The 27,072-nt window shown below is 38.5% G+C and overlaps 1 protein-coding gene across 34 annotated transcripts in view; it reads right to left on the reverse strand.

The window, feature by feature from the left end:
* The window catches only part of CLASP2 (cytoplasmic linker associated protein 2), a 147,487-nt gene that overhangs the window by 105,466 nt on the left and 14,949 nt on the right, over positions 1–27,072 (reverse strand). For all 34 annotated transcript variants that reach the window (XM_010398668.4, XM_019285521.3, XM_019285520.3 and 31 more), the window contains exons 3-7: positions 16,864–16,967; positions 13,401–13,492; positions 12,993–13,068; positions 11,424–11,521; positions 4,181–4,251 (exon numbers count right to left, since the gene is read on the reverse strand). In XM_010398668.4, the coding sequence (XP_010396970.1) occupies positions 4,181–4,251; positions 11,424–11,521; positions 12,993–13,068; positions 13,401–13,492; positions 16,864–16,967 (441 nt within the window). The remainder of the gene's footprint in view (positions 1–4,180; positions 4,252–11,423; positions 11,522–12,992; positions 13,069–13,400; positions 13,493–16,863; positions 16,968–27,072) is intronic.

The raw sequence follows: 27,072 nt of genomic DNA on the forward strand, positions 1-27,072 counted from the left end.
AAAAAAAAAAGAGTAGCAAGTAAGTTGTGCCAATTTACTTAGTCTTGCCAATGGAAAAGTTTAAAACTCAGGCAGACTAGCATATGCTGTTGCACAGTGCATGAGAACCACGCATATGCAAGGAGCCAGACACAGTTCCCTGTAGTAATAATCAAAAAACTCATGCAAATTCCTTAAAAACCTGTCGAAGCACCAGCCTGCTGAGGCCCTTTTCTTCCAAATGGGCTTGAACTGATAAGTACACTTCATCTGTCAGTAAATTTTCCTATTTAAAATGATAAACCATCAGGAAGAGCAGCTGAAATTGAAAATGATGCGGCTGCATTTTGACCACTTGCATTGAGCAAACCAAAGAAATACATGCAGCTCAAAACCTCTATAAAATAATCATAGCAGCTATCAGCAGTATTCCCAAACGATATATATTCATGTTGTGCCGCACTGGTGAGCTCCATTAGAGTATGTCGTCACTGTCTCCATAGTAACTATATTTCCAAATAGAAAACAGCAAAGGGAAATAAAAACAATAGCGTAATGTGGAAAAACAGATACACACTTGTGCTATGGATTTTTATTTGCCCCCTTTTTTTTTTCCCCAGGAGAACATGTATTTCAACGGCATCTTTATCATCCATAACACAGCTCCCCTACACCACGATACTAACATCGCATATCCTACCTGTCATATTTTGTGTTTGTAAAGCCAGTCCTTTGAGCCATTAAACATTAAAATGGAAAAACTGCACGGGTTGAATAGAGATGTACAATTTTATCTTCAGCTCATTCTGCTGAGTGCAGCAGAGAGCTCCGTATTAATAGTTTCCCTACTTTGGTTTTAATTCCCCGTCTCAATAATGACACTACTATCTGATACAGAAGTCTGCTTGAATTCTCTTAGAGAAAACAGTATTTACAAATCTCAGGCAGCAGAAACAAGTGCTTTTGTAGTGTTGAGATTGGCTGCCGGTTCTGTTTCCATAGAAATGAACATTCACTTGCTGAAAAATGGGGGGGTGCTCTAAAGAATCTTCTCCAGTTTGGAAGGCTACATATAGTTCTGGTGGAGTGAAAGGGCAGCAGCACACATAAAATACTGCTTAACAGGCAAACATCCTGATCAGATTCTTTTAATATGCATCATTATGAATGTAAACAAATCCCAAGGTTTGCATAGCAGCTCATACATTCACATAATTCACATTAAAGAAATTATCTCTGATTTTACTATACACACCTGAGAGTAAAGGAAGATGGGTGGGAAATAATTATGAAAAAAAAAAAAATCAGAGGTCAGCTGGAGAGGCAAGCTAGCAGTGGGATATTATTTAAGGCTGTAAGCCACTCTCATCAAGCAAAAGCACTAAGATTCTTGTCCAGTTCCCTTGTTAGATATGGTACCTCTGCATGTGCTGGCTCTTGAAACTCCGTGTTACATCCTACCCCAATTACTCCATCCATAAGTGTTTGAATGTGCTTTCCACCTTGTCTACCCTCCAAGAGGATCTGTCAGCCTCTAATGGTAACTTGTTCTTCTCCTCCTCATTACCATTCCATCACAGATCAGATTCAATAAAGGAAAGAAGTAACACAAGACTAAAGGGACTGTTCTCGCTAGATCCCCTCTAGTAAACTAAAAGGATAAGATATTAAATCCACCAGTGTGCTAAGACTGCAGCAGGAAGGAGACCTTTTCCTGTGCTACCTATATTTCTCCTACATACCTAAGCATACCAACACAATGTTTTTTAAAACTCTCAAGTGTTAAATCATGTTAGTACAAACATATTTTTTTAAATATGTATTTGTTTTGATTATCAATATACTATGGAAAACATTTTTGCCTTCAGGTTGTTTGAAGCTGCAAGCTTTGACTCTTCATTCTTTTTCTTCTTCCTAAGTACATGCTGGATAAAAAGACTGAACAACTGACGTTAGTACTATTTGATGAGAAAATCCTAAGTCACATCTCTGGATTCTCAGAAACTAGGTCAACACACCAAATATTCACTACCACAGCAGTATCACTCAGGACTATGACGAAGATGACATCTTCCAAGGTTGTATTAGCAAGCTCTTCCCTATCCATCACAAACCGAACAGGACCCCCCCATCAGTAGAGTCAACCAACTTAGGACAGTACCTCCACCTGGCAAAAAACCATTCCTTTTACTGTTAAGAAGGCCCACTATGGAGTTTAATTATATTAAAGCCACTTCAAGAGTTTTTGCCCTTTTCACCCCCCCCCACCTCCCTCCCACTTTGGAAAGATAACCCTACTCCCCCACTACCATCCCAAACCCTACAACAAAATATCCAAAGCACAAAAAAAATCCTCAACACTGTAACAGATGTATTTAGCCACTAAAATTTGGCCTTTATCCAGAGATGTTTGATAAAGCTCCTGAACAAAAAGTTGGAAACAAGGCTACAGGAATTCAACAGTAACTTTAAATCTACACGTGCAAGCAGTAAGCAGTAAATACAAATTGTCCTTCAGAGAATAAGGAAGCACAAAGCCAAGATAAAGCACTAACAATGGAAGAATACCTTTTCAATAACATTAAAAAGCTGCCTAGATGGAAGCAACAGATGAACAAGGTTCAAGCAAAAATACTGAAACCAACGTATTAAGAGAGATTCTGTCATTTACTGTACCAAAACAGAATTATAGTAACTTTTGCATAGAAATTGCCACCTACAAGATGAAATACATGGTTTATGCTGTCATAGATCAGCATTAACATCTGTGTTTTACCCATGAGATAAAAATGGCTTAAAAATAAACTTTGTTAACTCTTTTAAACAGAGACAAAAAGGACAGAAGTGCTATCTTAACTAGTCAAGCAAGGTGGTATATCTACTTTCATATATTTAAATTTTTTCCATGCCTATATTCCCCTGTGTGACTTTCTCTGTTCTCCTGAGAACTACCAACAGAAAAAATATACATGTAAAATGCATCTCTGAATCTCTCAAACCAATGAAACCAACACAGCTGTATTAACTTTAAATGCAAAAGATAATGGTTTACCCTTTCATAACGAGTAAATTTACAAACAAAAAGAACATAAAACATTTTATGTAAAACACTTTTCCCCAAATTAGAATGCTTTGGATTTCTTAAAAAAATATAAATTTTTACAAATAAATTTTTAAGTGTTCAAGAATAGCAACGTTTTATTTCAAAGCAAAATGTAGCATAGAAACTCTTACTACCTCAAAGATAATGTTATAAAAACACTTTCCTTTGAACCTACAGTCACTTCTGTTTTCCCAACAACAACAAAAGGTTGAGAAAATTAAAAATGAAAAAGATGTATTTGAGTACATTGAGGAATTATACGCATTCCTCAAAATATTTCTACTCTTGAATAGTTACACTTCTTCGATACAGCAGACCATAATCAACATAGCTACTTTGAAAGACAAATTAACATGAGGAAACTCTTCCCGATAAAACAAGATCCACGGATTCCTTGCAGAAGACAATGAAGCTTCCAAAACCAACTGTGCTAAAGCCACTGCCACAGCACCTCCTTTGTTTTGCTGTTACATAACATTTCTTTCATAATTTACAGTTTTAAATTAAATTTTCATACTAAAAAATACTGTAGCAAAAAAGCAGTAGGAAGCAACAGGGATCCTCTGTGTAACAGGTTCTCTTTTCTTGAAATACACCAAAAATAAGGAGCTCAAGCTCAATGAAGTCTTAACATCAACATTTAAGTGTCTTTGAATCCTGCAGTCTCCTTTTTCTATAATTTAAAACTCAATGTATTAATCATGATGCATCATTTTAACAGAACATATCAAACACACCCATCACTAAAGTACATTTTTCTCTTACTAACATACTAAGATAGGATAAAGGTTCATTTGATCTTTGTTCCCATGCATCAACACTCTGCAGCATTGTTCTATCCTATACTGAACACATCTGTAACTCGTTAAATATTCACTGCTTGTTTCCATGCAGTTTCAACACCTTTTCAATTGTATTCTGACCGCAGTCCAGCAAATATTTCCAGTAAAGAGTACAAGCTTGTTTCACCAAGTGTCTCATTTTCTTAGCATTTACGTGTTTCTATTCACCCATCTCGCACTGATAATGCCAGTATTTAAATATTTATTTTTTTATTAATCTAAAGCGGATTATAAATATATGATCTTTCATACTCACCACTGACGCTACTTAAAATCATATTGTCAGAGTTTCTTATTTCATCAAATTTTGCAAAGATTGTTTGCAACCTATAAAGAACAAAAACAACAAAGTAGTTTTACATCTCTGAAATCCCACTGGCTACTGGTAAAAACAGAAATCAGTTTATTAGCCTATATGAAGCCGCAATGCAGAATATACAAGGGATTAAAGGTATGAAGAAACAATTCCTAAAGGATTCCTCTTTAGCTGAGCATCTTCACAGAAATGCATAGAAAACTAAGTCAACTTGTTATTAGCATGATTAAAAATAACATTCTAAAGTTCAGCTTCAGTAATAGCATATATTGGGTGTATATACAATATATACATATTTATTCCTACTCAACAACAAAAGGTTACAGTTTGAACTATGCAATGTTCATTTAGAAGAAAAAGAAGGATTACTATTTAATTTGTTCTGAGACAATTATTAATTTTCCTCAAAGATTTTTTTCCACAAAATTTCCTCAGTTTGGTTATGAAAAGAGCTTTGTGGTAGTTAGCACTTCCACAGGGAAAAAAAAAACCCAAACAACAAAACTTTCTTCTAAACTTAAGATACACTAAACACTTAAACGTGTCCAACCCGCACACTGATTTTAACTGTCACAGTAGAGAATACACTGTGAATGCTTTGCTACATTTAAACAGCAAACAGACAAACAAAACTCCAAACAAACCAAACCAAAAAATTCCACAATTCTAGCTTTGCAATCTAGTCTCACAAGGCAAAAAATGGTGTTCAAGCAATAAAGTTGGCAAAACACTTCAACAGCCCTTTCTCATCACTTCTGCAGAAAATTCAATAAAAGCAGCGGAAGTATCTCCCAGAAAAACATAACCCATGCATTAGCAATAGAGTTGTACTGACATAATACATTGTTCAGCTGCAAACAATTGAGAACATTTTCTTGCATTTCTCCAAAGACTTCTCTGCTTTTTAGACTACTTGGAATATGGTAATATATAACATGCACATGGGATTTTTAGCTCCAGGACTATCAGGACTGAATCCTGATTTTAAATGAACAAAGTTATAAACTACAAATCAACTGACAGTCTGCAGGTCTCTGAACAGGTACAGTTCAGTTACATCAGAAGAACTAGGGATTATACTACCCAATTCAAAATTTGCTAACAATTTGCACTGAAAGACTGCCTTTACAACTCACAATCCAAACTATTTAATGACAAACCAAAAAAAAATGGGTAAGAACTACGCCTGGGTATGAAAATTCTCACAAGGAGAAAAGTCAAGGACACACAAAGATTTCACTTCAACATTTCGTTATGCACACACCACTTTTACTCAATGATCCATGTAGAGAGGCTGTGCACTTTCACTGCATAGTCTACATTCTCTAAGATTGCATGTCCCTTTCACTAACAATGAAGAATGTGATAAAATAACGAAATACAGACAGACAACAGTATAGAAAGTTTGAGCCTTCCCCCACTCCCATTCCAAAAATGTAGGACTCTCACTATGCATTACTTTTACTTTCCAAACACTTCAAAGCAATCTGCTACTGAGCAAATCTGTCCTGGACTTAGCCAGCCCACAACAGGAACTATATGGATCCCCACAAAAAGGCCTACTCTACTGCAAGCATCTAAAAAACCACACCCCAAACCCCCCGTTAATCATTTAAGTCAATAACCCGTAACACAAACCAGCAGTTATTCCATCATCTCAACTTATCTCAAAACTATATGTAGCTCAGTAGTAGTTTCCTTAATCTTTCCCTAGGATACTTGCCAGCTTGTCTCTGGAACCTATTATCCTCTCCCTTTTGCACCACCATTGCATTTACAACTACTGCTGCCACAGCAAAATGTCTGAAATGGCAGCAATTCACAAATGTCACTACTTTACTATTAAACCTCAAGTCTTTTAATGAAAAGATCAATTTGCAAACCAAAGGCAGTATCTACCAAAATGGGTTTTTCTGCACTTAGGCTTGAAAAAGTAAAACTTTTGAAATGAAATGTTTTTTGGGTACTAGAATTTACTAATGACATGTGAAATACCATTTACATGCTGCTTGCTTTCAACCGTACAAATCGAGAAGTTTACACGAGAATCAATACATATAATAATGCATTAGGCCATCTTGCTTTCATAACAAGAAGTTAATGTGTTTACCAGGGATTGTGAGTTCCCCTCAACAGTGCTGGATTCCATAGCAAACACTGCATTAGCAGTTCACCTAGTTAATGAGGAAGAATTAACACTACATCTGAAAGGCTGAAACTGTCATTCCGAGAGAAACTGAATATGCCTAGAGAGATTAACAGATTTGCTCTAAAATTTCACTTTAATTTTTAAATCCTGTAAAGCTGATGTTATCCACTTGGCACAAACATTTTAGAGCATGCAGAAGAAAAAAAAAAGATTTTCTGCTCTTTTGAACTTTCTTTTCAAAAATGCTTTCCTGAGTGTTTTAAACAGCAGCTAAAACCTAAATGCTTCCTTATAAATATGTTATAATAATATACATGTTGCCTCTCACTCTGGACAAAATACTTGATAAAGTATTAACTATGAACAATAAAAAAATGTGTCTGTCAGCACTGGACGCTATGTTGTCAGTGTTGCAGGCTGGAGAGCAACACACAATACTGCCTGCCACTCCTCAAACTTTCAAAGCATGTCTTTATGACCAGAGGCACACTCTACAGTATTTGTCATAATTGCAACAACAACAGAGGAGTCCATTATAACACAGCTGCCAATGTGGTAAAGCACTACTGCAGAACCAACCCTCTCTTTAGAACAGCTTACAGCATCTTTAACTACTACTTTGCAAAGTCTCTCACAACAAGTTTCTCCCTCCCTTTCCTCCCACCCTGCTCTTCTTGCTACCTTCTTCTCTTCTCATATTTCTTCACACAGTCACGGGCAGCAAGGCAGCATGGGCTAGAGTCCCTAAAATTATTGCAACCACAGTCAATTTAAGAATGTTTACAGAAGGTTCAGCTCCTGGCAAAAGAGAGCCTGCCAAGAGGAACCCAAGAAATTCTACAGGGCTGGACCAAGACCAGTTTTACTGGCAAAGAGGAATGTTCTTTGAGAAGAGCAGCATTATTTACTCCTTCATCTCATATCTGCAAGCCCAACTCTGGATGTGGCAATCATAATCAATCATTGAAGTCACTACATGTCACTGGTGGACAGAAATATTATCTTCTTTTCCCAAAAAGGCATAGACAGGTCTTCTGCAACTTCTCATACAGACGGAAAAATCGCCATTGACAAAAACCATGTGTTTGGGACAGCAGGTTCTTCTAGAGGGGCTGTCAGTGAATGAATGAATGAATGCATGAAGTTGTAGCACTTTAAATGGGGGCTCCTGGCAACCTGCCAAACCCTCTCCTCCAGCAGGCAACAGGTCTCTATCAAAGTATTAACATACTGTGGTGAGGATGGTCAGTAAGAGGAATATGTACCCTTCTACGACACAGCTTGAGCTGACATGCACACATATGGAAACACGGGTGCTTCCACAGAATGTGCGCAACACTTCAGACTGAAAAGCTGTTACTCATGACCATGCTTGATGGTGTTCAACTGTTTGTATGGCAGGCAGAGGGGGATACCTAAAAGTGTGGTCCTTGTGATGAAGAGGCAAAAGAGCACCACTCCCCTATCAATAGCAGAAAGATAAAGAAGAAGAATGGTGGGAAATAGTCTGTTGTTTATGTCCAAACTGAGTCTAAAGCAGGAAACGGCCCATCTGAAACTCTCCATATTCCCCCCTTCCAAGCCAAAAAAAAAAATCTTGAAGACATGTGTCCACATCTGGACACACAGATGGCCCTCATCTACAGCTTGAGCTAGACAGATAAGCAGAATGTGCATACCACATAAAATGTGGTATTTAGAAATGCATAATGCATACTGCAATATGCTTCAACATTTTAGGATATGAAGCTGTGGCCCTAGACGTAAGAACTAAACAAATCACTGGTTTTATACATTTCTGTTTCTCAAGCAACAGGGGGGAAATTTGTCAGATTAATTCCTCAAAGATAAAAGCTTCTAACACTCAGACTAAGTAACTGCTATCCAGAGCCACGTACACTATTTCCGTTCAGGGAAGATCAGCCGCACAGATTCCATACTGTAAAACATTCGATTTGTCCCACAGAGAAGAAAACCTCTTCACTATTCTTGGCTCACTGAACAATAAATACAACATCCACTTTCAGTATTCACAAATATATTAACACTACTTTCAGGTCTGACACTAAAGACTGTCAAACCTCTCTGGCAGCAATTACAACAAAACAGAAAACAACATCCAAATTTCCAGCCACTGACTTGATACTGATTTTTCTGAAAAAGGAATGTGCTTCAAGCAAAAAGCACAATAATACTCTGAGATTTCTAAGTTGAAAAATAACAAATAGAAAGAGGAATACACTGATTTTATTTATAAACAAATTTATATTTGTTTATATAAATTAATACCTATTAAGGTATCACCAATTAATCTCAGTAAAGAAGAGAAATGAACTGAAGAAAAATAAATAGTAAGTAAGTAGAATTGAACTACAAAAGTAAGATCCCATAATTTATTTATTACCTAGATTTTGACAGGTCAAGTAAAGCCCTCTAGAAAATCCAGTATTTTCCACAAAGGCAAACCCTACCAGATGCAGATTACAAAACCTTTTAAGCCTACTATTATTAAATTACTGACTGTATTTGGCTTTGTATAGACACAACATGTATATACCATTTGCATATTTAAGGAAGTTGAACAATTTCTCAAAACAATGCTTGATTAACTTTCCTGCTTTCCTTTTAGCAGACAGGAGCTCTTATTTTCAGTGCTTTAGGATAGAGTGCATTCAAGCAGCAACACACAACTCTCTAATGTGTAGTTTGTTATGCAAACTAAACAATCCTACATTCTATTGATTCATGTCTGCACCGAACACTGAAGTAATAGGTTTTTCTGCTAATGTTTAAGTTTAGACGTAATTTTTAATGCATTGACTTACAGTGAAGGAGCTGCAATGCAGTTCTTCAAGGCTGAACTCAACAACTGAAAGCAGCCGTGTCTGAACTACAGATTATCTGTAATACTTAAAACCCTTAAAACCTACCCAGACACACAAACATGAGCACAGATTCCCCTCAAAATAATGATGATACTCTACATGAAAGGTTTTTTTCCCACAGATCATAGCTCCTGCATAACCACATGAAAATTTTACTGCATCTAAGCAAAGGGAAACCTCTGACAGGCACTGGGGAAGAAATGTCTTAAATTAGGTCTGCCTCTGAAGAAACAACAGTCTAAGCTACCATACAGTTAATCTGTCTTTCCTGAGCTTTGTCAAACGCCTTCTTAGTTCTGTGAAGGAGTAAGAAGGGACTCCAGGAGCTCTGCTTTCTGTCAGGGTTGGATGGGACAGAGACTAGCAGTCTCATGTTTAACTCAAGCAAATCGTAACTCCTGTCCTTATCCCAACCTGAAACCTACTGCAGAGGACACAGCACTGACACTCAGCTCACATACTATTTTACCCTAGTCCTGACTATCAGGTGCAAAACTGCTGGAGATTTAGTAGCAACAGCCCATTTAACATGCACCAAGTAGAGTCTTGCTTTTTTATGTAAATGCAAATTATACAACCATGCTTGCTTTCAGATCAGGGGGAATTTTGTATGCAGCTGATTCAGACAGTAGAAACAACAACTTGGCACCTACTGCAACTAAATTAGAAGCTGTTGATTGTCCTGAGGATACAAAGCACCTATGGTGTTTAATCCTATTTGGATCCCAAGATGTGCTCAGCTTGTATCACATGGAATTGTAAACGGTGAGTCCTGAACCTAAACTTACAGTCAGACCCAACATTCATTGCAAAAATGCTGTGCTATCTGCACTCTTTTATTCTCTGTTCCAAAAGATGTCCAAGGCCCTATCTTAATGCAAGAAAGATCTCTGATATGTTCCCCTTATTTGCTAGGAAATTCAATTTTCAGAATTGTAGTAATAATATGGCTTAAACTTCTGTGGTAACCATATAATCCATTACTAGTCTAAAAGCATGACTATATTCTATAGAATTCTTTAGAATTCTATTCTACAGGATAGAAGAGAATGTGTACAACTTCTCATTCTCATAGGCAGGGTAAACTTTTGTCTAAACAGGCTGAACTCTGCCTGGAATGTAAAACAATAAATTCAACACCCTTCTCCTACAATGTTTCCATAGAATTGTAGAATGGTTTTGGATCACCCAGTTCCAACCCCTCTGTCATGGGCTGGGACAACTTTCATTAGAGCAAGCTCCTCAAAGCCCCATCCAAGCTCACCTTGAACACTGCCAGGGACAGGGCATTCACAGCCTCACTGGGTAACCTGTTCCAGTGTCTTACCACCCTCACAGTAAAGAATTGCTTCCTAATATGTAACCTAAACCTGTCCTCTTCAGTTGAAAGCCCTCACCCCTGGTCCTACCACATCCTTGGAAGAAGTCCCTCTCCAGCTCTCCTACCTATTTAGGTACTGGAATGTGCTCTAAGAGCCTTCTCTTCTCCAAGCTAAACAATCAGCCTGTTTTCATAGCAGAGGTGCTGCAGCACCCTAATCAATTTAGTGGCTCTCCCCTGGACTAACAGATGAATGTCCTTCTCATGTTGGGGGCCCCAGAGCTGAATACATATTTTGATCTATTATCAAGCTGTATTTTGCTATCCTACAAATGACCATTAAAAACTAGGGCTCTTAGTTTTTTAGAGGGGTTTGATAAGGGACTTATCTAACATTCTCTCCGACATCAAGTAATAGATATATTCAGCTTTATCAAAATCAAGAAACGAGGTAAAAGTGATGGTAAAGCAGTACGTTAGTATATAAGGGGTTAACACATTTCAAAAAGTATAAATTGCTTTAACAAGGATTTTTAAAGATTTTATGGAATGAACAGCCTTTCCCACTAAGTACAATTTCAACCTCTGTCTAGCTTTCTTAATTAATCAAAGGTAGAAAAAAAATAATGGCTAGCTTTATTTCATATAAACTAATCTACATACAACACAGGAACTCTAGTAACATCATACTGAAAGCAAAACTAACTGGAATATAAAATAAAAATTACAGTAATTTTAAAACAAAATTTTTTACTGAGTTTAAAGTTCAGATAACGAACAGTAAAACTTAAATGGCTCAGAATTACAAAATCAAAACAGCTAGCTCACCTTCCAGGAGGAATTCCTCTCTTCGTAAGATCTATTCGTACTTTCTCTCCCACATGTCTGTAAACCTCTACAATGGCTAGTATGGCAGCATCTCTCACCTGTGAACACAGTTTAAATTGTTAATTCCAGTGTTACAGAAACCAAAACGACATTTGCTGACAGACCTCTAATCTTAAGAGTGTCTATAGCCCTGCATGCCAACTCAGTTGAAATAGTGAGGATGAAAAGGAACGGAAATACAACTGTTCAAACACGATGGCATTTGTTCCAAGTTACAGCATCCCCACGTGGTAAAAAATCCTAGAAATAACAGCTTTAGAGGGAATTTCTGGGTCTGACATAAGAATAGTATTTGTGGAAAAAATGTGCTTTATCTAGGACTTGCTCACAGCAGGCAGTACTTTCGAAACTTAGCTCCTGCACTCAGTCTTGACTTTTCATCTTGCTTTCATCACTTTCTACACACAGCAAAGTCCTTCTGGAAAACTAAGGCTGCCCACAAGAATGGACCAGCATTTTCTTCTCTCTTTATTTCAATTGGAATCAGGTGGCATGGCATCAGCACAAGAACGGAAATAAGGCAGGATGGTAGAAGCAGAAAGAACAGTAAAAACAAGGAGATGGAGTGCCTCTTTAAAAATTTTAAACCACAGTCATCACAATAAAGACTGCCAAAAATGCCATTTTAGTAAATGCCGTTATTCTCTAAAAAGAATGTCCGGAATGACTTCAGTATTGTTCTTTGCAGCAGTTCAAACTAAACACATAACTGCCCTAGCAAGATGTGAACTACATCTTTACTAATGATCAGCAAAAAGGACAACTTCTCAACAGAATTTTGCTAGAACAGAACAATGCTATGCTATACAGAGGAGACAAGAACTTTGCTGCATTCAGAAATTAAGCTTAAAGACCAATCCTTTTTATAAACCCAGCTCCTACCAATGCTATCTTCTCTGTTACTGTATTCATAGTCTTTTCCCCCAAACACAACTTCAGATAAATCAAGATATTTTAACCATTTCCACTGGAAGATTTTCTGAAGTTCAGATGTCACTGCATCTTGATTTTCACTGTAGATGTTTTTGCTTACTTTAATGATTTTAACGACAGTCCTTCCATGCTCTCAAATGCCATTTGGGTTCCAATGAGAAAATAATTACACATAATAATGTTATCTTCAGCAAATTTGGCAATCTATCGCAGGTTTCATATAAGGGCTGCTTCTGGAGGTAATTTTTTGTGTCAATAACTTCATTTTTTAATTTATTTCTTTTCAACATCCTCTGTAAGAAACAACTACTTTCAGTAATTACTAGTTACTTCTTCTGAAGACAAAACTAAAGGGACCAGTACATCATGATATTGCTGCCTTTGCAACTCTACTTTCATCTTCCAGTGGATGGACTGATAAAGAAGAAATCGGGTTTACTTCTCATAGTAGAAAATAATGATCTGCTGTACACAAGCACTCTTACCAGCTTTTCTTTAAATGCTTATATTTATTTTGCTTTCACTGCTCTGTCAAAGTGTAGTTGTTCAAGGGCCAGTAAGTACTGAAATCCTTACCTGACTGTTGGAGTCACCAAATGCTATACACAGATGTGGTACCAACTTGCTGAGGACTAATGGTTGTGCACTGTAACTAAAAAAAAAAAAAAAAAAAAGTAGCATATTTTTTAAGAAAAAACAGAAAATAATTCTTGCAGAAGTGAACTTTTGGCTTAGCTTTTATAGAATACAAACTGACATCAATCAAGCTCTGACCCTCTCTTACTAGTCCTTCATCTACTTCTAAATAAGATAAGAATTCTGTAGCTTTAGTCTTTCTTTCAGAAAGCCCACTAGTTAAGTTGTTTGATTTTTCCCATGTATTAATTTAATTGAACCAGACTCCCTAAAGAATTACTTTCAGAGAAAAATGACATTCAAAAGAAGGATAGAACCATTACATCTCCATAGAAACAAAAAGCTTACATGTTTAAGGTAGCAACAAGACACAAACACACTCCTTCTCGGGATCGGTAATTCTTGTGTTTAAAACCAACAGCAAGGCGTTCCCAAATGTACTATAAAAGCAGAAATAATGGTCTTTAATTACCTGGAGTACAATACAATGTAATTCTATTCCATATAATTACATTCATAATAGTTGCAAAAAAATAACAGAAGACAAGTCCATTGGAAAAGCGATAAAATTAACTTTTGAAATGCACAATATGGAACACAACACAGATTAATTCTATGCCAAAACCAATTCCTAAAAAACGTCCTTCAGCAATCCAGCTGAGTGTTTTCCTTGTTTGAGAAACAGCTCTTAAAACATACAGGATTGTTACAGTTAATGCACACAAAACAAATATTAACATTACAAACTACTGACTGAAGCAGAAGTTACTACACTCTTTTTGCTTCATATTCTGTTTGCCTGCCAAAATTTCCTCACATCCATTTTAGCTTGTCCTTATCCATACTCCTGCTGTCCCACTTCCCCCTTACTTTTGCTTTAGATCTATTTCTTCATTTTTTTATTATTTCTTGCCCACTCGCTCTAATTCCTGTACTTCCATTTTTGTTCTGCTTTCGGTTCTCCTCTCGGTGCTGGTGCCACTTCCTGTGGTACGATCCCCTGGCTCGCTAAACCCTCCTTCACCTCCTTGCGCACTTGTTTTTCTCTGCCTGCCCTGGCTCTCTGCCTCCTGGCTTTATCCCATTACCTTTCCATCTCCTTGCCGTGCTCTAGCTGCATATCAGGGCATTGGAAGCGCAAACATGGAGCTGAGGAGCCGGGGGGTTCTCCTTGGGAGCAGATGCACAGGCTTCAGCCTGCAACTCGCCCCAGCTGCAGCACTGCCACTGCAGCCCAGCCAGCATCCGGGCAGCGTTGCCTAGCGATGGATGGCTGCACACTGCCAGGAGCTGCACACTTTGCAGCCCAGGCACCTCCCTCCTGCCAACTGCACCCCGGAGTGCTGCAACTGCAACCTACAGTGACGCCACACAAAGCTGCTAAAATGTATTACATACTAATTATTGCAATCGGCTTTCTGGGGGAAAAAAAAAATAAAGCCCTCACAAACAGCTGTTGATCAACAAAAACAGAGAGCATAAGAGCAGGGAATATGCATCCTCTTTATTAATGAGGTAGCACACTTCAACAGCAGACATAAAATTTTCCAATTAGAGCCCTGCTTGATAATTTTGTCCCATCTGCGTTTTTTTGTTTGTTTGTTTTATACTTCATTGCATTTAGAGAAAACAAACCTTAGATGAGCAGGATATGGCTTGCCAAAGCTGCATAGCTTAACAACAAAGAACAGGATTTTATGGAAGAAAACATCCTTCCAATTAACCCACTGTCATGGACAAACATGGGAAAAAGGAAATCTCCTTGACAGATGAACAAAATACAGGTAGAGAGGGAAGTGCAGACTATTGAAACAAAGAAAGCAGACTGAAGTAAAATTTAGTCTTTCACTACATTATCCCTTCTTTAAGAGCTAATTTTTTTAAGCAGAGAAAATTCAAATGGCTGCTTAGAAATTTCAACTCTCAGAAGTTCCTAGCAAGACTTGATGTCCACCTCCATCCCTTTCATGCATATTTATACCACCTATATTTTTATGCCTTCTTGCCCATAAGCAGCTACAGCTAGTTCTTGCTCATAAAAGAAGCAAAAAAACCCCAAACATCTAAAACAAGTAAAGGGATTTAACAACAGGACAAATTAAATATTATTCAACAACATGCTACAAGAGGCATGATGAGTTGACTAGAAAGACACTACAGGATTTATCCTCAAAAAATTATTCCACTAAGCTCTTCTAAAGGGATATTTCTCTGCAGCAGAGAGCCTACAGCTCTGTACTTCAGTGTTAGAGGCACAGGAAAGACTTCTCTGTTTTGGCCCCTGCTGTGAGGATGATTGATGCTTTTCATCCAAAGTTTTAACGACCCATAAGCTCTCCTGAGAGCAGACAACCAAAGCCAGGCTTCTCCCACTCTGAGGAAGTTACCAGGAGAGCAGTACCTTGTCTTGCAGACACAATGCTCTTCCTTGGACCCCACAAACCTTGTATGCCTTCCGGCATTTGAGAGTAAACTTCAAAGGGGATGGATACTTCCTTCTATCACCTCTATGTACAGCCTAACAACTCTGCACAAAGATGGACCAGCAATCTAAAACTCTTCCACAACAAGGGCTTAGCACGAAGCAACTACCACCAATTTCTTTATCAGCTACTGTTCAAATGAAGGTATCTCCAAGGTGCTCCACTGCACACTTGTCAAAATGCCATTGCTGTAGGGGTTCTGGTCTGTATGCCAAGTATTTGGGAGCATCTTGGGGACAGGAACACATCATTTATGAACTACTGGCACCTACACACAAAAAATACTGCCATGTCTCTTGGTCAGTGAATATGACCAACACTGCAGCTTGTGAACAGATAAACGCATGTCTTTGTGGATGACACTACTAGACCCTGATGCCTAAATCCCAATCAGATCTGTAGCCAAAGGGAGACAAACTGTTCTATAATAGCCTAGCATGCTACATGTTTTATCAGGCAAACAAAGCAACTGACAATAATTTTCTCACTCCAGATCAAGTCTGCAACATCTTATTCACCGCACACAAACATTCAAACTTGAATCTATGAAAAAACAAAGCCAGGAATTAGTGCATACAAAACCCCCACTATTTTTCTCCCTATTAACCTTTAGAATTAGAACTCAGAAACAGATTTTCCTCAGGAACTGAAAACTCAAATAGTAAGTTCCTACTCACATCCAGGGTCTCCAGACTTCTAAATAACATCGCTACTCAAGAATATAATCTTGTTAAACAGTCCGACATTTTTCAGACTCACAGAATAGAGATATAAGATTAAGCACTTGGAAGCCACATAATGTTTAGAACTGAAGGTTGAGTTAAACAAGCCTCCTTACAACCAAATATGACAAGCCAGAGGGCAATTTATCCCCACCTCAGTTTGTCCATGGTTCACAGAGCATCTCTGTCATACAGCTAGAAAGCCAGATTCTCTTAAGTTAGAAAATGTGCACCTCAACTGCAGGACTGGTCCTACATGTTCAAGTACAAATCTAATTTTAAAATAAATTTGGAGCTAATTAAACTTATTTATTCCCATTATTCAAACCCAGAAGATGCTTCAAACATGCGTCAATTAACAAAGCCCTGGCACATGGCATAAAAATGTCTGCTCAGAATTTAGCTACGATGTGCAAAATATGCAGAATCACATCGTGCCAAGATTTTTATCTTTAGTTGAACAATACATCAGTGTCAACCCACTAAGAGTACCTTTAACATTTACACCATTAACAGTCGCCATAACATTGTGACATGTTCGGAGTTCATACAGAAGTCATAAGCTCACTGGAGGCCTCCCTCTGAATCTACATTAAGCAATCATACCATGGGCGGTGCTGCTTCACACATCAATTTCAATATAAGATTCTGTGCTTGCTCTCGAACTTGGTCTTTGGCATCTCCCATACGATCTATCAAAGGCAGGAGAACTACAGGAGAGGAGAAAAAAAGAGAAAGTAAAAAAGATTAAACACCCAATGGAGATCTTCTAATGCTTAAAGATATTTCCTGAAACAGATGTATACACGTCATTCAAAAATAAAAGCTGATTTTAAGTAGGCCACAATATTTTAAAGTGCATTTCTGGGTATAAGACTAACAACAAATGCATAAGCCTGAAATGGAAGAAAATAGTATCTTTCAATAGGTTAAAAAGAAAGCAAGCTTCCCATCTTCGAAACTGTTTGAATGACTTTCACTTCAAAAAGTGTTCCAGTTAGCTTCAGAATGTCTGGCTTTTCTAAAAATAATGCTGGGGCATGGTGAGTGGCAAAGAATTGGAATAGGAAAATAGGACTATTTTAGAATCAGTGGGACTTTGATGTTTATTGTAAGAAAACCAAACGTTTTAAATTCCTTATTCACACAGTGTATCTTCTGGAAACCCAGCCTCGCTTCAGTAAGAGCATCGTTAGAAGTTACTATGTTAAAACAAGCATCCTCAAATAATATTTAAGTAAAATTGCATGACAGCTGATGATTTCAGATCCTAAAAACCAGTAAAAATCAAAGCCAAGGGACTTGCCAACTCTCTCAGGTTGCTTTTCCAGACAGAAGTTTATAATTACGTCAGACAAATTAATGCTGTGACATTAGGAAAGATATCCCAATGAACGCGTAGCTAGTTCTGTGTTGTGCAAGACATCCTGCTGTACTGGTTCCCAGTCCTCCATCTGGGGCCTACTCTTTGAGACATTCTTCTCCGAAATGCTTTCAAGTACTTCTTCCAAATGAGGGGTGATGACACCGAGTACGCCGCCTTCCTTCAGGAAGCACAACTGACTGACAGAGTTGGTGGAGATGTGTCTCTCATGGACAGTGATTTAAGGCTCTAAGAAGCACATGATTCACCACCTAGGAAAAGCAGTGTCACGCTAATGGTGACATTTACCTGCCGACAGCTCAGCCTTCTGTGCTAGCTTTTGTTTCTGATCCAATCCACAGTTTCTGAGAGCTCCAAGTATCAGTCACGCAGTCCAGGTGGATCTTACTCAACACAGCTCACAATAATCACCCAGCACATCCTTCTGCTCCTGCACTCTGCTTAAGCTTGGGCTAAATTTGCAATTGCTGTAACATTTACTTCAAACTTCTAAAGCCAGCATAATGTTTACCTCGACTTCTTTTGAAGACTTGCTCACATTCTCATAAGTAAAAAGAGATATACTAACAGCTAAAGTAACTTTTTGCTGCATTTAGTACTACATCACTGAACACCTGAGAGTATTTTACAGTAGCTGCCTGACCTCAACAGACTGCTAAAGAATTCATTTTCCTTTTCTACTCACAAAAGAAATAATTGTATTTGGCTATTGTTTGAAAGGCAGATCTGAAGTAATTTTATCAGTACGTAATGATTTTATAGTAATAAATAAACAATAGATTTGCCAGCAAAAGAAAGGGAACAGAACCATAAATTCTGAGGTCTCCTCAGTCCCCTGTTCCCATACTAAAAGCAGCAGCCATTTCTATACCATGATTGAAAAATACACTGCTGAAGTTTGAATTTCCCCTCCTGCAGTATCCAAAGGCTTTCTTAGTGTCCTATTCTGAGTGTCCTAATCTAAGTATTTAATTCTATTGGCTCTGGTTATTCCACTGACATCTTCAGCCACCATTATCAAAGTTTTGTGTTTTTCATCTATCTTCTCTACCCTTTCTCCCCTGAAGAAATTAGTACAGCTACTTTCATTTCACAGTTTCAAAAGAAGAGTCTGGGGTTTTTTTGTTTGGGTTGGATTGCTGTTGTTTTGATGGTGTGGGACATTGTCTTTATGGTTTGGGTTTTTAAGGGGTGTTTCTGTTTTGTTTGGTGGTTGGGTTTGGTTTTTTTGGGGATTTTTTCCATTTTGTGAACAGAGAAGAAACATCCAGAACTTAAGAAGCTATTTTTGGGAGTACACAGGTAACCACTCCCATGAACTTCCAATCACTCCTACACCTACTGATTACATTTTTCTCACCAACAGTACTTTTCTTGTCCTTTCCAGCACTTCTGAACTGACCTTGTCCCCATGCCATACATTACTAGTGAGGTCTCTACATTGACCTGACTGCTGGGCAGCTGAAGGCAATTCTAGCTTTACAGAGAGGGAAACAAACACAGCCAGTGCCAGTCCTGAGGGAACACGGCTCCTTTGTGACTAATTAGCACTCTGAGTCATTTGACGGAGCTGCAGATACCAGGGCTCCGCTCAAATCACTAAGGCAAGCACAGAGAACAGCTACTAGAAGCTGCTGAACAGAGATGAGGTCACCGAGTTAAACTAAGCTATGACACAGCCTGCAGATTTCAGAGTGTGCAACTACTGAACACACCAGCCTTTGCCACTCCTGGAGCTCTGACAGAGGGATAACCCGCTGCAGGAGCTGTTAAAGAGCCCACACGGCTGCAGGCTTGGCTTTTTTCCCCTAAAACTCAAGTTTCTGTAAGACCCCATATAAGGCATGATATATTCTGTTTGCGCAAGACAAATGAAATTAGGCTGCTGAATGCTGGCAACCACCAGCTGGTTTTCAGTGTGGCTGTTCATCTTTTCTGTCAGAACAAGCTCCAATAGGAAATCACTGAAAGTTGGGTTTCCTATCGATCAAGTTTCAAAACTGAACATCATTTTGGCTGCTACTTTTCCTTTAAGCTGCACATGCTTTCTCACCAGCATTATCGAATTAGTGTCCCTCTTTATACTGCAATGCAAATACATGCATTTGGTTGTTCCTGGCATCAGTCTGCAAACTCAACAATCTCAAACAGATACAGAATTAAACGAAGGGTGACAAAGGCGAAGTAGGACCAAACATGAAGGCTGTATTCAATGTGGTAGCCTCCTAACAACTCACTCAGTGAGGGATATAATTTATCACATGCAGTCTGGATTCACACATTCCTACTGTTTTATATTAACCTTATCCATCTTTTATCTTCTGTTGCCTAGATTCTTAAATTATTTCAAATGGATTTTGGAAAATCTAATAACAAATGACACCTTTCTGTCATATATTTCTGCAGATGTGCTGAGAAACACTACGCTAAATTTAGGAGACAGTGATTCCTTTTGCAGCTGTTGTTTATTTTTTGTGAAGCACTGTATTTGATTCAACTTGCCTTTTCGCCATGTTTTAGCATGTTGTCAAAGCTTCTTACCACTTCTAGCCGCTCCTGAGGTTTTCCTGTTAAGATTTCTACATTGTTATACCACAATTTTACAGGTTTTGATTACTGAAGAAAACCTACAGTTTTAGCAAAAATATTCCATAGCAGACATTAATTCTACCAGATCTACCTCAAACTGAGCTGCTATTTCACAGAATCACAGAATATTCTGACTTGGAAGGGATCCATCTGGATCATTGAGTCCAGCTCCCGGCCCTGCACAGACACCCCAAGGTCACACCATGTGCCCAAGAGCATTGTCCGAATGCTTCTTGAACTCGTTCAGGCTTGGTGCTGTGACCACTTCCCTGGGGAGCTGTTCCAGTGCCCAGCCACCCTCTGGGGGAAGAACCTTTTCTAATATCCGACCTAAACTGCTCTGAACTCAACTTCAGGCCATTCCCTCAGGTCCTGTCACTGGTCACCACAGAGAAGAGTGCCTGCCCCTTCTCTTCTACTCACAAGGAAGTTGCAGACTCCTCCAGGCTGAACAGACCAAGTGACCTCAGCCACTCCCCATACAGCTTCCCCTTAAGATCCTTCACCATCCTTGTCGGCCTCCTTCAGACACTCTCTAATGGCTTAATGCCTTTTTTATGTTGTGGTGCCCCAAACTGCACCCAGCACTTGAGGTGAGGCCACCCCAGTGCAGAGCAGAGCAGGACAATCACCCCTTTAAACGGCTATGCATTTACATCTGAGCTGCTATTTATGCCTTTTTCCTTTCTGCTACATCCATAACAGAGCTTATTATCCCATCAGTTTCTTTTTCTATTGTCTTCTCTTGTCTCAGTAAATCTGAATAAATTTTCATTTATCCACATTCACCAAATAATTTTATCACCACTAGCTGGGACAATACATGCATGAGTTAATGCCAAAACCAGCCTTCAGAGTCAAAGTACAGCCTTGAGAAATTAAATATTTATTTCCTCTACCAGGATTGAAGATGATAAAACAAGCAAATCACAGAAGTTGCCTAGAATGGCACACAATGTATTTTTAAAAACCTGAGCAATTTAACTATATGACCCCTGTAGCAAAGAATGCCACAGGTAGCACAAACAATTTTCTTTTGTTAAACTTTAACAAGAGTTCCTTCTGCAGCTTTTCAGTTTGTATTCTTGCTTTTTCTTCTCTTCTGACCACTTACACCTGCTGCTCTTTGTATACCTGTGCTCATTTCAAGTCTCAGGTCTACCTATTTCTATGAACCAACTTTAGATACTCATTACTGCAAAGACTTACAAAAAAGCATTAAGCAAAAAAGAATCTTTACCGAGAAAACGTTATCAGTGTTGGCAAAAATTCTGTTATTAAGAAGAAAAGTCTTTGAGGACAGAAACAGATTAAACCTAGGCAGCAAGATCTTCCTCGTTTCCTCAGAAACCTTGCCAGCTCAGGCAGTAGCATTGAACAGCTGTCATTAGAAAGGAGGGAGGGAAACAGCTGCCCCTGCAATTAGGGCAGTCTCTGTTCTGGGCAGGATGCACAGGAGAGAATCCCACAGGGGCTCCTACAGGGCCAGCCTGACAGATCCACGTGGCCAAGGGACTACTTCTAAGCAAAGAATCGTAAGCAGGCTCTCAGAAAGGCCTCAGTGCTCCTCTCCTCAACATATAGTCCAAGCCAGTTTAATAAAAAGCAATTTCAGACATTAATGCGCTTCTTGGGGTCTCTCCAGGAGCTAATTAAGAAAAGCATTAGTGGGATTAATGACACATCACTGTTCATCAGCAGCAGCAGAGAGGAAAAAACAAACACTGTTTTTTTATATGATATATCTACGAGTCTATCAAGGTGTCAGTCTCAGAACATGAGAACAGTCTACCAGGCCAAAGAGTTTCAAGAGGTGTATTAAATCTGAAAGAAAACTAGAAGATTGAGAACAAATGTCATCTTCTGAAATTTTTTAAGCTCTAGGCGAGGTTTCTTACAGAACTAGAATTAATTAGAATCAAGCAGAAACCAAAGCAAGCTAGGATTTCGAGTTAAAAGCACTGCATTTCTAGGTGTCATACAGTGAAATGCCCACAGACAGCAAGCAGATGGTATTCTACATCACAGCCTATCACGCAAGCATGGATCACTTCAGGTAAAATGAATTCCCACTACTAATAAATTCCAGCACTAGCCAGACAGGAAAAAAATAACCCCAAAAAACAACAAAAGAAATGAACCAACCCACGACACACCCCCCCCCAAAAAAAAAAAAGTTAAAAGGCTGCATAGATTTTTACTTTTTTTTTTTTACTGATACTTCAGAGAATCTAATCATAAAGATGAAAAAAGTTACAGTTTATATCAGTCATGACCCCTAGCTGTCACCATTAACTACAGAGGAAAACAAAGAAAATTTAAGTATTTTCTGAGGTGTTGCAGGAAGTTAGTATTTTGTTACATTTGAAAATATAAAAGCAGATATTATGGGGGAAAAAATACAAATAATGGACTGTCTTCTAAAAGCTGTTAAAAAAAAAAATCTGAAACAGTCAGCATTTTATTGTCTAAGAAAATCCTACAACAATCCAACACAGCTTTTCCTGAGGTCAGTAAGCTATAAAATGAAAAGGCAGTATCAGACAAAACACCTGACTTGCATTTAGGTGCAGCAAGGCATCCTTGAGACAAGATGCCTCTCCCATAAATGGAAAAGCTTGCTTTACATTATCTCAGCAATTCAGTTTCTCGAGTTATTTGATTTAATTTCCAAGTTTTCTCTAACACCATAGCTTGGCCATTTTTAAAGCAAAGACATGGAACAGATGATTGTGAAAGTCCCTTCCAACCGAGTTATTCCAAGTTTTAAGTTTAGTTGTTATGCAAGTTTTTTTAATCTTGAATCCTCAGCAGAACATGTCATTAGTCTCAACATTTCAATGAAACTAATAAAAATGATAAATGAGAATAAAATTCAGTCAGGCCTAACACCTGAAGATCCAGGATTTTTCTAGATGCTAGATATATCCATGGTAGCTCATGTTAATACAGTTCTTGGTTTTCATGGATTTCATGGATTTTCAAAGCATTTCTCCATACCACATTAAAACCACATATTAAAGAGTCCCAGCTTGAATAAACTGCACACCGGAGTCTTTTCCACCCAAAAAATTCAATCATTAAGTAAGGGAAAAAGCAAAAACATACAACGTGGGTGTCACTTACTAAATGCTGACTTCCTCAAACGAGTATTTCCAAATTCTTGTACCAACTGCTTTAATCCTAATTCACTCAAAAAGTTAATGTATGTTGCAAGCCCTTACAACTGCTTTAAAACACATCAGGCGACATAGAACCATTTAGGTCAGAAAAACCCTTTAAGATCATCAAGGCCAACCACTAACCCAGCACTGCCAAAGCCACCACTACACCATGTTCCTCAGTGTCACATCTACACGACTTTTGAGTATCTCCAGGGATGGCGACTCACCCTCTTCCTTGGCAGTTACAGTGCTTGACAACACTTTCAATGAAAACATTTTTCCTAGCATCCAATCTAAATCTCCCCTGGCACAACTTGAGGCCATTTCCTCTCGTCCTGTTGCTTGCTGCTTTGGAGAAGAGACTGACCTCCACCTTGCTACAACCTCCTTTCAGGTAGTTACAGAGAGCAATAAGGTTCCTTCCGAGCCTCCTTTTCTTCAGGCTACATAATCCACGGCTGCTCCTCATCAGACTTGTGCTCCAAACTCTTCACCAGCTCCACTGCCCTTCTCTGGACATGCTCCAGCACCTCAATGTCCTTCTTGCATTGAGGGATCCAGAACTGGACACAGGATTTGAGGTGCAGCATCACCAGTGCCGAATACAGCGGGGATGAGCGCTGCCCTGGTCCTGCTGGCCACACTATTGCTGATACAGGCCAGGACACCACTGGCCTTCTTGGCCACCTGGGCACTCATTGCCTCATGCTCAGCCATTGTCAACCAGCACAGCCAGGTGCTTTTCCTGTAGCGCTGCCTAGGGTTGTTGTGACCCAAGTGCAGGACCTGGCATTTGGCCTTGCTGACCCTCATACCACTGGCCTCAAACCACTGCTCCAGCCTGCCCTGATCCCTCTGCAAAACCTTCCTACCCTCCTGCAGATCAACACTCCTACCTAGCTTGGTCTGATCTTCAAACTGTCTCAGTGTGCCCTGCATCCCCTTATCCAGGTAATGGATAAAAATATTAAACAAAACCAGCCCCAATGCTGAGTCCGGGGGAATACCACTTGCCACCAGTCACCAACTGGATTTAACTCCAGTGTCCATCACCCTTTGGACTCAGCCATCTAGCCAGTTTTTAAGCCAGTTATGAGTGCACCCATCCAGGACACGAGCAGTCACACTTCCATGCTTCATTATAACAACAAATTTGACAGAGCATTTACATTAGTCTGAGGAAACTAATTTAAATATTCTTCTAACACTTCTTGAAGCCACCTGGTAAAAAATGTAAACACTTCAAATTGATTTCACATTTTAGTATATGGCACTATAACTATCTTCCAAAACTAATTTTGCCCAGTGGTTTCTTTTCACAGTAAGAAGAATTTGAAACTACTATTAAATGTACACACACATTCACATATGGAGTTTTTGTGTGTAAAATGTGCATCCCTGTTCAGACTCACATGTACGTATACAAGTATAACCTATCTATCTGTGTTTGGTCGTTTTAACTGTCAATTACATTTCCTTTAATTTTCAGGTAAGTAGAATATTTTGCAACATTTTGTAAGGTTATATGTAAAAGCTGATGTCAATATAGTTATGTAACAGACTAATGGACAGTTCGATATCTGCAGAAAAATATGTCATGGTCTAATACTGCACAGTAAAACTGAAACAGATTCTGTATACCTTTACTGCATTTTTTGTTTTCCTTTTGACAATAATAACAAGAGGGCCAAGTCATATTCACTTGTTTTAGAAAACAGAACTAAAAGTATGAGTAGACACTTTTCCCAGAAATTCTATCATCCAGACACATATGCCCATAATTTTAATAGCCTCTGTTATGTTGGATATATACATTTATTTTAATAATTAATGCGATCACCTAGGAAAAGAGACTGTGATACAGTAATTATGTGCTCTTATGTAACATCTCTTTTAATCACAGAACAAGCAGTAGTTTTAAATACCAAAAGATGTAACACTCAAACACTGCTTTATTTTTCCCAGAATATAGACATATAGTCTTATGAAGGAACACACACCCTGGTATTTACTGCTTCCAAAGTGTTTTCAAGGATCTTAACTGGATGTACTAAAAGAAAGATTCCAATTTGTATGTCCAGACTCCCAGAACACAGATGCCAGCTGCAGAGAGCACACAATATGGTTAATCATAAAAGGATAACACCTTAGAAGAAATTTACTGCAACATTACATGGTTGCCTAGGAAACTGAATTAAGTCTCTTTATCAGGCATTATACTTCAATACTAAGATCACTAACATGCTCTTTGAAATACTGGAAAATATCTGTCCTACAACTGTTGTATTGATTTTGCCCAAATGTAATTTATGGCATATATGTAGGTTGCAAAGATTGAAGTAATAGTAAAGCATTCATGTTTTTCACTTCATAGGAGAAGACTGTAATGCTTAAGGGGGTGAATATTCAGTGACATTACTTGTTGTTTTCTGCACTTAAGGAAATCTATCCCCATCAAAACTGAACAGGAAATTAAATGGGGATAGGGTGAGAAAGGTAGAATATGTTTTGCCATATTGCGGTTGGATAATACATTATTATACTTCCATCATTTACTGAAATCTGAATCACAAATTAAAACATCTCAGGGTCACCAAAATGTAACACTCTTCATGAAAATAAAAATACATTTAAGGTCGCAGGTATTTTATAAGCAAAAACAGCTATAAAAATGAAACTTCACCTAGAAAATAGGATGCATTGTGTTTTAAAAAAGGCAGAGAACGAAGCCAGTAGGCATTTTATATATATATATATCGTCCTTCGCCATAGTCATGGTGCAATCCTGATCTTTTTTGAGAATGCAAGTACCTACAATAGCTTAGTACAATAAATGAGAAGTTAACTATAGTCTGAATATTTCAGAGTAATAATTGAATTGCCTGGAAAAGTTCTGTTATGTTTGCCCTCAAAAAAATAATATACTCACATTTATTTAACCAAAATAGAGGAAGTAAAAGCCTACCATATAAAATACTACTAAGATGGCCTGTGGGACCCTAAGAACTTGTTACTTTGCTGAAGTACTTTGCTTACAAATTTCCCAGCACTTTCAAGCTTCATACCATGATTTTTGTTTTCTCCTCATGTCACCTGTACACACTGCACATCTGCAATACACAATTATATACCTCATTAACAATATTCAGATCAAAGAATCACTTAACTGGACATAACCAAGCTACAAAAAAGAAGCTAAAATGGCAGTTTGCATAGAGTAGTTGATTCTTGTCAAACACGTAACTATGGATATGGATTGTATGAGGTTCAACAAGGCCAAATACTGGGTCCTGCATTTGGGTCACAACCACCCCATGCAGTGCTACAGGCTGGAGAAGTGCCTGGGAAGTCAGTTTAAAAAAGGAAGTGGTACCTCACACACCCGTAAGAGAGCTTTGCAAACAGCTGTGCAGAAGGTAACTCAGCTAACAGAGTGCATTTGGACTTCCACAGTTCTCAAGAAGGGGTCTTGCCCTAATGATAAAGGCGTGGAGGGAAGGCACTGCCCTGGACAGCGGGCCCCAAAACCACCATCACTGCACCAGAAATAGGTTGTTACAGTAGACAGTCTCATGCATATATTAGGTCAATTTTCAGGAAGCAGCTATGCAACAATGAAATCTATTACCAATAACTACAAAAGTAATAGATGACAAAAACAAACATAATTGTGCCATT

Source organism: Corvus cornix, chromosome 2 (genome assembly GCF_000738735.6).
Source record: "Corvus cornix cornix isolate S_Up_H32 chromosome 2, ASM73873v5, whole genome shotgun sequence".
NCBI lineage: Eukaryota > Metazoa > Chordata > Aves > Passeriformes > Corvidae > Corvus > Corvus cornix.